The sequence below is a fragment of the Osmerus eperlanus genome, chromosome 5 (assembly GCF_963692335.1).
Source record: "Osmerus eperlanus chromosome 5, fOsmEpe2.1, whole genome shotgun sequence".
Classification (NCBI taxonomy): domain Eukaryota; kingdom Metazoa; phylum Chordata; class Actinopteri; order Osmeriformes; family Osmeridae; genus Osmerus; species Osmerus eperlanus.
Genome location: NC_085022.1, coordinates 19,014,006 through 19,027,628, shown reverse-complemented (window position 1 = coordinate 19,027,628; position 13,623 = coordinate 19,014,006). Strand labels below are relative to the sequence as shown.

The following is a 13,623-nucleotide window of genomic DNA, read 5'->3' as shown; positions in this document are numbered from 1 at the left end:
TTAAAAACATGTCGAGGAAATATTTTACAATCGACGTAAATTGAGGCATGCGCACTGTCTTGACAGTGCCCGCGCCAACTGTGCCCAATCTTGAAAACAGCAGCACCCGCAGACGCATCTTCCATTAGGCTGCGAGAACATCAACTAAACGCTCTACATAAGACCTTAACAGTGGACCCCCATCCCATCTGGCGTCACTGAACAGCACTTAATTGTCTTTAAAGAATTATTTTAAAGGGATATTTTAAAACAGCATCTTATTCTGATCAATGGAATAATGGACAGGATGAAAGTTGAGATCTCGAAGTCCTTGAATACGTGCTGTGTCTAGCATTGGGGAATGTAGGATAAGGACATAAGAAGGGGAGATTTGATAACAGCAGCAAGCAAACGAGAAGATTTTTTATCAGGAGAGGAGATGCACATAGGTGAGTTTGACATGAGAAGATTTGAGTCATCTTCTTGATATTGCAAGGGAAAATCGAGGACGTGGGTTCAGCTGTAAAATGTGTCAAAGCTTAGTTTATGCTTCTTACATTATTGTGTGGCTGTAGGTCGAACTAAACCAGGTGATGTAGTGGCTAATCGGCAACCGGTGGTGCTGAAGTGACAGCTCCCGCTTCCCGCTTGAGCCACTATAAAAACACCAACTGCACCGCTTTCGCCCCTTGGGTGTTTGTGTGTGTTTGTGTGTGTGTGTGCGCGCGCGCGAGAGAGAGAGTGTGTGTGTGCCAAACAAAATGATACGTATGAATATTTTGGTACAATTGTCCATACTTGAATATCTACATTTTTTAGTTGGCAATTGAGTAAGAATGGCAAGGTATGCGTACCTATGACCGTGTACAGTGTAAGAGTAAGAGATAATCCTGAGAGATCTGTCATAGTAACATTTTCTTATTTGATCATCATTATCCGAGGTCTGACCAGTCACCTTTTTATCCATTGCATTAATGTATTATGCGATGGTCTTCTGAATGCAAGTAGCTATCCACTACTCTTTTTTTTCACCACCACTAGGTCACAATCACAGATATATCCTGTATAGGCTGCAGAATGAGAGAGGGGATTGAGGTTTAGGCAGCCAGAGAGAAATTGGTGTGCAGAGTCTATTTTATAACTCTGGCAAAGCAAGAACAGACCTAATCCTATTAAGTAGCTAACTTTCTATTCTTCCCCCGCTTGTTTCATCTCTCATTCACTCTAGCGTCTCTTTCAGTTTGACTTGGCACTCGTTAACTAATGTCGGATCTCGTTTCTTAGATCATCGAAAAGGACGCTCAGTCGTGGTTGAATCAAATTCAAGTGGTTTTATTCACTTCAATATATGATACACACACACTGGGTATTTCGTGCATGAAAATCCCAACTGTTGCACAAGCACAAGCTTGCTTTATACTCTAAACATAACTGTGTTGCAAGATAACCAGTTGTTACATGTCAATTTCCCTCTCTGCTCCTTGTCAATATGTTATATGCCAAGGGGGCTGGTCTGACATTTAACTCAGGGGTTGCAGTGGTCTAATGTCCTAATTTTTTTTTTGCATAGAGCCCATGAGTTCTTTATTACTTGCCTATCAGTTATAACAGGCCTCCCACACCTGGGACAAAGTTTGTGGTAAGAGCATCTGTCCCCTAACTTTCCATTTGGCTGGATTATATGTTTTCCTAATGTCAATATTTCTCTCAAGGATCCCTCCCAGATCAGCCTGGTTCACAAACATGACATATTAAAGGCAGTCTCAATACAAAAGGGGCCGTCCTCCAGTTTTCCCACTCCGACACTAACCAACCTATCTCTCCCCCTCTCTCTCATCTCTCCTCTCTCGCACGTGCTCTATTTTCCTCCCTTACCCTTAACCCCCCATCATCCCCGTTTATCCCTGCATCGTTGTTGCAGCTTGGACACTTCTCATACTGATTGAGGAGGGCTTTGCACTAGCACAGAAAACCAAGGGTGGGTACCGCATCATGACCAGCAGGTTTCAGTATTTACCAGATACAAAACAGGGTCCCTGATGGGCTCACATCCTCGTGCCCTGCTCTGTGGTTTGGCTGTGATATTCTCCGTAGGGTCGTCTCAGCTTGCAAGTCAGACTTCACAGAATGCTCGCCAATGTGGCACCTGGAACAAGAGCCCTGATGGAGGCATGTTCAGCTCTCCAAACTACCCTAACTCATATCCTCCTAACAAGGAGTGTGTGTACATACTGGAAGGTATTTCTCTCTTACACACATGCACAAACACACACATCCCTAGACTGCAATGTCTGTAGACTAGACTAGATCTATGCAGTATTGCTCTGGTCACCCCCCCCCCCCCCCCCCAAAATTAAAAGACTAGTATAATCCATATTGTTGGAACGTTGGTATCTATGTGATTGTATCCCCTACCCAGCCCTACCACGTCAGAGGATTGAGCTAAAGTTTGATGACACCTTCTTCATGGAGTCATCCTTTGAGTGCCGCTTTGACCACATCGAGGTGAGGGATGGCCCCTTCAGCTTCTCGCCACTCATCAACCGGTTCTGCGGTTCCGCCAGCCCTGGTCGGGTCCTGTCTAGTGGACGCTTCATGTGGATCCGCTTCTTCAGTGATGACGAGTTGGAGGGCCAGGGTTTTCGGGTCCAGTACAACTACATTATTGGTACCCTATCACAAAGACACACTTTCACAATACACTGTCAACTATGCTCCTTTAGGAGAAAGGCATTTACACCACACTCAGGACATGTTCCTGTTCAGCAGGTGGCTGACATTTTCCATTCTGCAGTCTCTAATGTCTTCCTCCTCGTCCTAGACCCAGAGTTCCATCTCCACGTGGGAGGGATTTTAAATCCCATCCCAGGTAACCCAAACTCTCTTCTCACATGTTGGATAAAAGCGTCCAGTATCCTTCACATAAAAAAAGAAACTCCACCGTCCGTAACCTTGCCCCTCCCTGTCTCTGTGTCCTAGACTGCCAGTTTGAGCTTGGGGGTGCCGATGGGATGATCCGCTCCAGTCAGGTCGAGGAGGAGCACAGGGTGAAGCCTGACCAGGCGGTGGACTGCATCTGGACCATCCGAGCTCCGCTCAACTTCAAGGTCTCTCGACACGTGATGTCAACCAGATCAACGAGCAACGAGAGGGGATTTCAACAGACACCCTTTATCCGATACCTCTCTGTCTCTCTCTGCACTGGATTCAGCCTTCAGCTATGATGTTACCGTACTCTACTAACTCACGCTCTCCCTCTCTCTGTGCCAGATTTACCTGCGCTTCCTAGAATACCAGATGGAGAACTCTAACGAGTGTAAGAAGAACTTTGTGGCTGTGTACGATGGAAGCAGTGCCATCGAAGACCTGAAGGTAGGACAACGAGCCAGACCAGGAACCACATGTATCTAAGGGAGTCAGGTGGCCGTGCCAAATGACGTGTCCTTGGGCAAGGCACTTCACCATACTTGCCTTGGGGGGAATGTCCCTGTACTTACTGTAAGTCGCTCTGGATAAGAGCGTCTGCTAAATGACTAAATGTAAATGTAAACCTAGAGCTTTGACAGAGAACCATGTGACTGTGATGAATAGTTGAGCTTTTCCTGACAGGCCAAGTTCTGCAGCACAGTAGCCAACGATATCATGCTGGACCACGGTGTGGCTGTGGTCAGGATGTGGGCAGACGAGAACAGCAGGCTTAGTCGCTTCCGCATGCTCTTCACCTCGTTCGCGGACCGTGAGTCTGTCCTTCTCCGGAAACATCTCTTTCTCTGTCCTCATCTGGAATCCCCTGTGATGGGATGTCATCATTGCGCCCTCTAGTGTTTTCCAATAACATTACAGTCAGTCTACAGACATCGTACAGTTGGATTACTGTCTACAGTATGAATAAATGTCTGCCTCAGTTTTCATTGTAACCTCCTACCGTTACTTTTATCTCTGTAAGATGCTTGAAGTGTCTGCATCTGTTTGTTCCTCTGACACACAAGCCATCTCTGCTTTTCCCTTCAGCTCCATGTTCAAGCAACACTTTTTTCTGCCATAGCAACATGTGCATCAACAACTCTCTGGTGTGTAATGGTGTGCAGAACTGTGTATTTCCCTGGGATGAGAGCAACTGCAAAGGTGAACTGCTGTGAAAGAACACCCAACCCCTCAGTTTATGTGCTGCTCTTTCCAGGTTGCAACATGTCAATTCTTCCTTTCATATCTTTTCCACCTCTCTTTCTCTATCTCCACTCATCCAGAAAAGAAGCCCAAAGGTCTGTTCCACCAGATCACTAAGACCCACGGGACAGTGATTGCTGTGTCTACAGGAGTAGTCCTGCTCCTGCTCATCCTCTCCATCCTGGTGCAGGTCAAGCAACCACGCAAGAAGGTACTCCACGTCCACACAGTCACACTTGTCTTCCATCTCTGTCGGTTTGCTGCGTTTGACACGACTACAACTTACGGCTGTAAAGGTGTTGGTGAAGAAGAGCATCCCGTTCAACCGACCTGAGTACCAGGAAGTGTTTGACCCTCCTAACTACGAGCTCTTTTCCCTCAGAGACAAGGTGGGTCGGTTTAATGCACCTGTTGCTCTTGCTCCGTCACCATCAATATGGTGACGCTTTTGTAGGCCTCTTTATTTTGGAAATAAGCCAATGTTTGAGTGTATCGCTGTCATTGCATGCATGCTATTGTGGCATTAGTGGAAGTGAACATCAACAGGTCCGGCCCCCTTGAAATTGTGATTTTGTCTTATTGTGATTCTCCTTAGGAGCTGCCTGAGGACATGGGGGAGCTGCCTGAGGAGCTCCAGTCTCTGCAAGCTCTGAGACGCTCCTCCACAACATCTCGTTGCGTCCACGAGCACCACTGTGGCTCGCAGGGCTCCCTCAGTCGTGGGGCGCCCCCCCTGGTGACCGGATCCATGGAGCTTACTCCATTCAGGGGGGACTTCCAGAGCTCCTTACCCCCTCTCGGGAGCGTGAACAGGAACAGCAGCCTGCGGAAGAAGTCCTGGCCCAGCATGAAGCCCTGCCGTCAGGAGGGGACTCGGAGGCTGGCGGAGCTGGGCCATCGTGGACAGGATCGAGTGATGGAGGAGGAGGAGATGGAGGAGGAGGAAGAGGGCGGGAGATGTGTTTTGTACGTCCGTAGAGGTGGGAGAGGAAGAGGGAAATATGAAATGGTTCAGCATAGATCTTTGTCCATGGACTTCTAGTAGGATGAAGCAAAACCATCTTGTTAGAGTGTTCCTCCTGGTCAGAACAGTATACAGTATTAACTCATTTGGGAAAAGACAGGGGTCTGCTCTTCCTGCTCTGAGTCGTGTGTCTACATATTTAAAGTACTTTATAGTATTTACCTATTTCAGCTTTACTTTCCTGAAATCGTTTTTTGTATTTGATTTGGATACATTGAGTTATAAACAAAATACAGTACAGCTAATGCGTGGTTTATTATAAATTTGTATACAAACAGGAAGTTTTGTAGATTTAAAAACGATTTAAAAGATTAAACTCTCACTTTTCTCTGTATCTTTCTCTATCTTTGGATTGGGGTCTCTCTCCAGAGACATGGTGAGTGCAACATGAGATGTAAACCATTTGATGAATACGAGGGTTGAATTTCTTTATTTACAGTTCCTCTTTAGCATCTTTTAGCTAAGAGTTGGTATCACCCTATCACACATATTCAATGGAAACATGTGGGAGTTTGAAAATGTTAAGATAAAAATTAACTATGGTGGTTTCCTTTTTCGGTCACCCACACTTAAGTAATATATAGTTAAAAATTACTTTGGTTAACAGTCTCAAAAGTCTTGCGACAGGTAAGAAAACCCCCTCTTAAATAAAGGTGCTTCATAACACAATCCATGTTGATATGGTTAACTTACAGGTGCTGCGTGTCTGTCTGGGGCTCACCAGGACCAGACATTTGTTGTAGATTATTCAACAAGAAATACGTCAGAAACCGTTTGATTACCATTTGGTAAGAGCACCGTTATTTCAATGATAAATAATGTTATGTTTAAATGCCACTAGCACATCTGATAAAAATAGCATCCATATATACAAACACACAGTACACAAATACAAACACACACACCAATATGGACGAATACATTTTTTAATGATAATTTTGGACAGCGTGCGTGGTTGCCTGTCGTAGCGTAGCACATTTATATTTTTATATCAATATATTGGGGGGGACATTTTGACCAGATTTGAATATTGGGGGGGGGTGTGTCCCCCCCAATATGTATTATGATTACGGCCTTGGTGTGATGCAACCAAGACTTGGATGACATGGGGTCTCCTTCGGTTTCTCTTTGAGGATGACAATAATCATGCATACTGACCAACCCTCTTTTTATGAAATCACGAATCAACTTCAACATTCTAAGGTATGTGCTTTACGGTGCAACTTTAGGACCAAGGTGAGAGTGACTAAGCTACGTTCTGTCTGGTCATGTGATTCAGAACAAGTTAACACACCTGTGCTGATTGACACTGGTTAATCATTAGACAGAAGGGGGCAATAAGGAGTGTACTCTTTGCCTGTTCTACCAACGGGTGTGTCCAGAGGCAACATTTACACAGGGCTGAGAGGAGGGGGAGAGTGGTGGGATGCACTAATGTTCTGCACAGGTGTGTGTGTGTGTCAGGGGAGGGGGTGAGTGGGTATGTGCTTGTGTGCTTAAGGATAACTTTTAACCTCACAAGTATCATTACTGACAACATAAGACCGTTGCAAATCTTTGTATCCTAGGACATCCTACTCCTTTTGTCTCTACAGTTTAGTATGCAGTAAGTTGTCTGTCAACCCGTCAGTCAACCCGAAATTCTGATTGAAGCCATGGGTTCATGTTTGACTGACACAACGTCACCAAACACAATAAGACTTTTATTTTTAAACACGAGGTAACTTGTTCATTGCCCTGACCTTGAAATGAGGGGGAAGCACCGAGAACTGGAGAAATAATCATATACTATCAGCCTCAGGCCACTTGCTTTTATTGTATAAATGAAGTAAAACGGAGTTGAAAATCAGTATACAGCGTATAGGGAGATCCCTTTGTCCGATTTTGCTACAGTACTGGCCAACAAATAAATATAACATCCAAATGGCAGGTAACAACTATTTTTTATCACTCTATACAGTAAGTTTTACATCTACAAACCTTTGTTCATGGGATAAAACAGCAGTCCAATAGCATTCTATACACAAACATCCTGAATAACCTAAAAAAAACTGACATTGAGGAAGTGCTTTGTAAACCTTTTGAATACAACTAATTCAATAAAATTCAATAGAGTCTGTTTCTAATAATCAACGTCTCATTCACAACAAATAACGTACATTTTACTATCACAAGGGGGGAAAACCAAAAAACATTTTATTAACCAGTTGATATTCCATAAATAAAGTGCTACCAAAATCCCTTTACCTTCACACATCTGCTGTACACCAGACCAATCCATGTGGGGCAAAGAATTAAGAGATGGATTTTCAATTGTGATCCACAAACAGACAGTACACATTGTTTCATCTTGTTTGGGAACAGTGGGCCGGAGTCCTCCATATAACCTTGCGATGCACAACATACAGTACATGTACTCTCCAGCCTCCCATCCATCCAGTTTGGGGTAAAATAGATGACACTCCTGTTTCTCTTTGATCTCAGGTTATTATCCTTCCTTTTCACAGTCAAGGTCCGTGTTTGCCAAGAGTGGGCTTATCGTAGATCAATGAGTTGTTCTACCCACAAGTCTTTAAAGGTGTCGAGGCTCCGGCCTCAGTGATTCATCAAAGAAGGCCAAAGGCGTATGTATCAGGGGCGTCCTCTCTCCTAGAACAGCATCTCTGAAGTTGGGGCGCCACCAGGCGTAGAATACACTGTTCAAAAAGCCCTGCAGAGACATTGTCCCGGCCTGAAACACAGATTCACCACCAATTCAAAAGATATTCATCAATACTGTGATCTACATACGGATGATACGCATGTCTAAAGGTGTGTTGAAACAAACCTGTATGACATAGAGAAGGAATAGTTGCTGTTGGGGTATATTTGTCACTGACAGTACTATGAGAAGCAGGACTGTAATGGGGAAAAAAAACATGTAATTACAATCAAATTATATGTATTTGAGTTTGGGTATGTGTGTGTGTTAGTGTGTATGTGTGAGACAGTATGAGTGTGTGTGCATGTTTTGTACCTGGTGTCCAGCAGAAGATGGTTACGAGCACCATGTTACGAGCTAAGGAGAACGCTCCTCTCAGTCTCCTCCTGGAGTGTCCGTCTCCTTCCACAGGAAATAGTCCGTCCTCCGCATACCTGAGCTGCCAACGGCCGATCTTATAGTACAAAACCTACACAGGCACATAAGTACAGTTACATTACATTTAGTCATTTAGCAGATGCTCTTATCCAGAGCGACTTACAGTAAGTACAGGGACATTCCCCCGAGGCAAGTAGGGTGAAGTGCCTTGCCCAAGGACACAACGTCATTTTGCAAGGCCGGGAATCGAACCAGAAACCTTCGGATTACTAGCCCAATTCCTTAACCGCTCAGCCACCTGACACCTGAATACAACTGCATTGTAATACATACCTTTTCTACACTGACTTCTGTCAAACATATTTGAGGTATATTAAATAAATATACTGTACATGACTCAAGAGGTGCTACTTACTGTGCAACAGACAATAACTGGTATGACGAAGATGAAAATAATTATTCGAATAAGCAAGTCGTGGATCTTTTCCTGTAAAATGTAAAACAGTGGTTATGTTCATCACCCATGAGCATGTATTTCATTATCAATTTGAGAACCATGGTAAGCAGTGAAACTGCTCTGATGTTTCTACACTCACGTTATTTGAACAGGTGTCCGTCCAAATATGTAGAAGCGGGATACAACTAATAGGAAAAACCGCAGCAAGTTTGTTAGACCAAAAATGTAAGACTGTGTTTTAGATCATTCAAGGACATGATGTATAAAGTAGTATCCACAAAGGCAATACATTCTCCTGTGTTCTTGTGTTTGCCGGTTCAAAGTGCCCAGAAGGGATGGGGGCATTGAGCTCCTAACATTGGTGAGATACTTTAATGGTTTGCAAAGTGGTGTATTTACCTGGTGCAGTATCTGTCTTTCATGAGGTTGTCTGATTTTGGTGGATGGATGGGGGCAAGGGTCAAAGCATCTGTGAATGTGTACAGCAGGTAAAACACAACTGGCAACAACCTGTGAAACATAAACAAAAACCAACGCTCAAGTTAAAATGTGAAGTCGAAACATTCAAACACTGAGATGACATTCTTTTGTCAAGTAAATAGGTCACATCGAGCTGAACAGTAGGACTGACTTACCACACAACAGCATATAGTACATGAACAGCTCCAACTCTTCTTCTGCAGAAGGGCTATAACCAGAAAAGCAGGAGGGTGGGCAGGAGAACGGGGGGTGGAGAATGAGGGTGTACTGATCTGAGGCGTTGGGTCTGAATTTAAAGCACATTTTGTGGGTTCTCACCTCCTCATTGTTTGCTGGTCTCTCCCTCCATCCTTCGATTGCATGCTTGGACTCCCAGGCATAAACCATCACAAACAGAAATGATACGCAGTAAAACATCTGTAACACAGATAGAGAGAGAGATAGCAAGAGAGAGAGAGAGAGAGAGAGAGAGAGAGAGAGAGAGAGAGAGAGAGAGAGAGAGAGAGAGAGAGAGAGAGAGAGAGAGAGAGACATAGAGAGAGAGAGAGAGAGAGAGAGAGAGAGAGAGAGAGAGAGAGAGAGAGAGAGAGAGAGAGAGAGAGAGAGAGAGAGAGAGAGAGAGAGAAAAAGAGAAAGAGAGAGGGAGAGAGAGAGAGAGAGAGAAAGAAAGAAATGGGGACGACTTATAAGACAACATCTAAGAAAAGAAGACCAGACATAGGGAGCTATAAGTGCCTCAATTCATTTAAACGTTTTAAACTGCGATAACACAGTCCAGACCTACAAAGATTTCTACAAAACACGTCTCAAGACATTTTACCTGCAAATAGTACATATGGCCTTAACCTCATCACATAACGCACGGCCTATTATCATTGCTTCATGGTGTCGGCTGTAGTGTAACTGCAATGTCCTTAACAGGGCAATACAATCTCCCTTGGCATAACTTGAAACATGACCTCACATGTTTATGGAGGAAAAGTTCATTTTAAAAGAACAGTGGGTCCCTCTATATTATATTGCAAAGGTGAGTGTGCCATTATGATTCAGTTGTCACGTTGAAGTTTTACTGAGTCACTGTTTTCGAAGGATTCCATTTTGGCATATGGATTTACCGACTCCACCCTACGTTGGCTAAAAGACTATTTGACTAACAGAAAGCAGTTCGTCTCTAATCAAAATAATATTTCCTCCGAAAATGTATTAACATGTGGTGTACCACAAGGATCCATTCTTGGCCCCCTCTTATTCTTAATTTATGTTAATGATTTGGCGTCAGTATCAAAAAAAATATTTGCCCTGTTATTTGCAGACGATACCAATTTATGTCCCACAAAAATGTTTACACTTTAGTGACATCTATGAATAATGAATTGTATAAGGTAAATCAATGGTTCAAGGCAAATAAATTATCCCTCAATGTAAAAAAAACTAACTTCATTATTTTTGCAGGCAGAAACAAGAAATATGATAAAGAAAAAGTTAAGATCTATATTAATGACAAAGCTATCAATGAGGTAAGTCACACCCGCTTCTTAGGCATAATAATAGACGAGAAACTTTCTTAGAAAAAACAAATTGATTTTGTTTGTAAAAAAAAATCCAAAAACATTGGCATCATAAGGAAAGTCAAAACCTTGCTATCGGGAAATACATTCATGATTCTTTATTATAGTTTGATTTATCCTTATCTAACTTACTGCAATATAATATGGGCTAGCACGTACACAACATCCATCAAACCTCTTTACCTTTTACAAAAGCGCTTTGTACGAATTGCAGCAAATGCCTCATTCACAGCACACACAGCAGCTCTGTTCCATGATTTAAATGTTATGAAGGTATTTGATATCAATAAATTTCAAATTGCCTTATTTGTCCATAAGATTGTTCATAATAGCGCTTACCTACCTCAACATTACAAAAGTATTTTTAACTTCAACTCAGATATTCACCACCACTATACAAGACACCAGAATTTTTTAAGACCAATCATGACAAAATCTAGTCTAAAACAACATACAATAATGTTTAGAGGCCCCACCATATGGAATAATCTAACCCAACTGCAACAATCTTGCTTGTCATTCCCCGTTTTCAAAAAACTTCTAAAAAAAGATTTCATAGAAAATCCAAGCACTACTTTCACCTAATTTGTTGTTTTTCTGGTTTGTTTTCCTTGTTTGTTTTTTGTTTTTTTCTTCGATATTTGACAACCTGATATACATGTAAACACTTCTATGCATCATTTCTACTCATTTCTTTTGCAATTTGTTAAATTTATTTAGTATCGATCACGTATTTATTATGTTCAATGATATAAAATGAGTTTCATTTGGTAATTTCTGGTAAAATTTCAACGATTCTCTGTTGTTTTCACTTTTGTTTCACACGTGTAATTAACTTATAATTCATATAGATAATTTATGGTAAAATTTCGACTTATTTCATTTGTTTATCTTGGAAAATGTTGTTTAGTTTGATTAATGTATAATATTGACTATTAAGTTCCACCTGCATGTTTTTTTTCTTCTCTTCTTTTGTATCTTTATATTGTTTTTATCATTGTATAAATGCGAATAAACAAACAAACAAACAAACAAGGATGTTATGTAATCTGAAATGTTTTAAAGTGACTCAGCCGGTTTTCAAGTGTAGTTTAGGAACTGAAAGGGACTTACCAGAGACAGAGGCAAAGCACGCATACAGACAGTTACACTCTGGACAAAGTAGAAAGTTCCAGGCTGGAAGAAGTTCATGCAGCTGGTGAACATGAGGATGGAGGCAGCCAGAAGATCAGCCAGTGCCAACTGTACCAGTGGCTTAACCTACACAAACAGAAAGAAAAACATTTGTTTCACTGTGAACATATTTTTTGCAGCTTTGGGTGTGTGTGTAGTATGTCTGTACAGCTTTGAAATACCTTTACAGTATGTACATAACATGGCAATATTTACTCCAAATATGTGACCAAGATCTCTGCCATGCACTTCTGATAACCGAAAGGGCACATGGAGGTTCCTATATGTCTCACAAAGCAAATCGGGGGCGGTTTCTGTATTCCTGCACGTGCTGTGCTTCTCAGTGTTTGGGTGGAGCAGATAAGGCACAGAGATCTTGTACTGACTGACTCTCTGGTGCGACATGTCGGTTGGAAAAATATGTTATTGAAGCTGTCAGTTTCACTGTTGCTGTCCTATGATACATGTAGCATGGAATGACAGGGGAGTTGGAGAGGGCATGTTTTTGAAGAGCAGGCTAATGATAACTGTCACTGTTTTGTCACTGTGTCCAGGACAGGTTGTGTAGGAGCTGTGTAAGAGCCGGTTAACTTCAGCCTTGTGTTTATCCAACACACCTGTCGTTGCAGATGCTGCCACTTGACAATGGAAACCACAAGGACAGAAAAGCTTCCAATTAAACTGTAAAATAAAGCAACATTCTAGTTTAACACAGACATCCAGTTATTAAAGGAAAACAAGATTATATGAGTCTGTCATCCTCCATAGTAAGTAAAGAGAATACTGACTATGAAAGAATGAATGTAATTAATTACATTAACCAGTCCCCCCTCCCCCCCTTTACACACACAACCACTTTGAGCTACACAACTGTCCTTATTGCCTACAGTATTTAAACATGAAAATATACATAAATGTAGACTTGGGAGGACTTTTGGGAATATTTTTAACACTGTACAAATTGTGATACATGCACTGAGCTATAATCAGAATGGAATTCAAGTTTCTCACTGTCACAAGTCACTATACTGGTTTGACCAGTCCTGCAAAACTATGGCAGTACAAGAGAGCTTACAGCGTATGATAAACATCTACTCCTAAACTTCATATCAGATGTCTCTGTTGGATTGCATAAAATAATCTCTGTCTTTATATGGCTAAGAAATTTATTCTAATACAGAAATCTTACCTGAAAGATAGCGACACTATATATATGGCTGACAGAGTTTCAATCTGAAAGAAAAATAGGCACAGGATAAATGTTGGGCTAAACCCATGTGGGCTGTGGTTCTGAAAACGATCAAGTATCAGGTCAACACAGTCATGGGCACATGAATTCAACAGGTGAGAGACAATTTTCATTACCTGTGTGACATTGAATGTTCCTTCCATGGTTAACATAATATTCCAGTAATTATAGACAACCAAGTTGTTCTGCAGCCTATATGTAGAAAGTCTGGAGCAAACTGTTCGGTTCCTTTGTCTGGGCCAATCTGTTCAGTCCATGAGCTTACAACCACTACATATGCTGCACTAATAACTGCATGTTCCAAACATACAGACAGCCCTAAGTTGACAGAGCGCATGCACCTTGGACCTGTGAAGTCACATGTTTGCTTGTAAAACCACCTGCTGCAAAATTCCCACCTGACGCTCTCTCTCTCGCTCTCTCTCTCTCTCTCTCTCTCTCTCTCTC

General features: G+C 42.1%; 2 protein-coding genes across 3 annotated transcripts; one reads left to right on the top strand and one right to left on the bottom strand.

Moving 5' to 3' along the window:
- The first annotated feature begins 204 nt into the window (after positions 1-204).
- neto2b (neuropilin (NRP) and tolloid (TLL)-like 2b) lies at positions 205-5,502 on the top strand. Of its 2 annotated transcripts, XM_062462316.1 has the most exons (12): positions 205-428; positions 1,901-1,957; positions 2,074-2,217; positions 2,399-2,647; positions 2,801-2,848; positions 2,959-3,086; positions 3,250-3,351; positions 3,589-3,715; positions 3,991-4,104; positions 4,227-4,357; positions 4,443-4,535; positions 4,742-5,502. In XM_062462316.1, exons 1-12 carry the CDS (start codon positions 419-421, stop codon positions 5,186-5,188), a joined length of 1,650 nt encoding a protein of 549 aa, XP_062318300.1. In that variant the 5' UTR covers positions 205-418; the 3' UTR covers positions 5,189-5,502. The 2 variants fall into 2 exon arrangements, with proteins under 2 accessions (XP_062318300.1, XP_062318301.1); XM_062462317.1 differs by lacking the exon at positions 1,901-1,957.
- Positions 5,503-6,966: 1,464 nt separating this feature from the next.
- si:dkey-30c15.2 (uncharacterized protein LOC558938 homolog) lies at positions 6,967-13,534 on the bottom strand. The gene is made up of 12 exons (XM_062462315.1): positions 13,293-13,534; positions 13,117-13,160; positions 12,545-12,608; positions 11,868-12,014; positions 9,505-9,603; positions 9,342-9,394; positions 9,106-9,216; positions 8,846-8,891; positions 8,665-8,736; positions 8,187-8,340; positions 7,998-8,068; positions 6,967-7,901 (listed from the first exon to the last, which is right to left on the bottom strand). The coding sequence occupies exons 1-12, from the start codon at positions 13,326-13,328 to the stop codon at positions 7,743-7,745; spliced, it is 1,056 nt and encodes a 351-aa protein (XP_062318299.1). The 5' UTR covers positions 13,329-13,534; the 3' UTR covers positions 6,967-7,742.
- Positions 13,535-13,623: the final 89 nt, after the last annotated feature.

Coding starts and splice junctions, on each gene's coding strand:
- neto2b (XM_062462316.1), top strand. Junction 1,958..2,073: donor ACTAGCACAGAAAACCAAGG/GTGGGTACCGCA, acceptor TATTCTCCGTAG/GGTCGTCTCAGCTTGCAAGT. Junction 3,087..3,249: donor GAGCTCCGCTCAACTTCAAG/GTCTCTCGACAC, acceptor TCTCTGTGCCAG/ATTTACCTGCGCTTCCTAGA.
- si:dkey-30c15.2 (XM_062462315.1), bottom strand. CDS start 13,328: ATGTTAACCATGGAAGGAACATTCAATGTCACACAG. Junction 13,161..13,292: donor GAACATTCAATGTCACACAG/GTAATGAAAATT, acceptor TTTTTCTTTCAG/ATTGAAACTCTGTCAGCCAT. Junction 12,609..13,116: donor ATAGTGTCGCTATCTTTCAG/GTAAGATTTCTG, acceptor TTTATTTTACAG/TTTAATTGGAAGCTTTTCTG.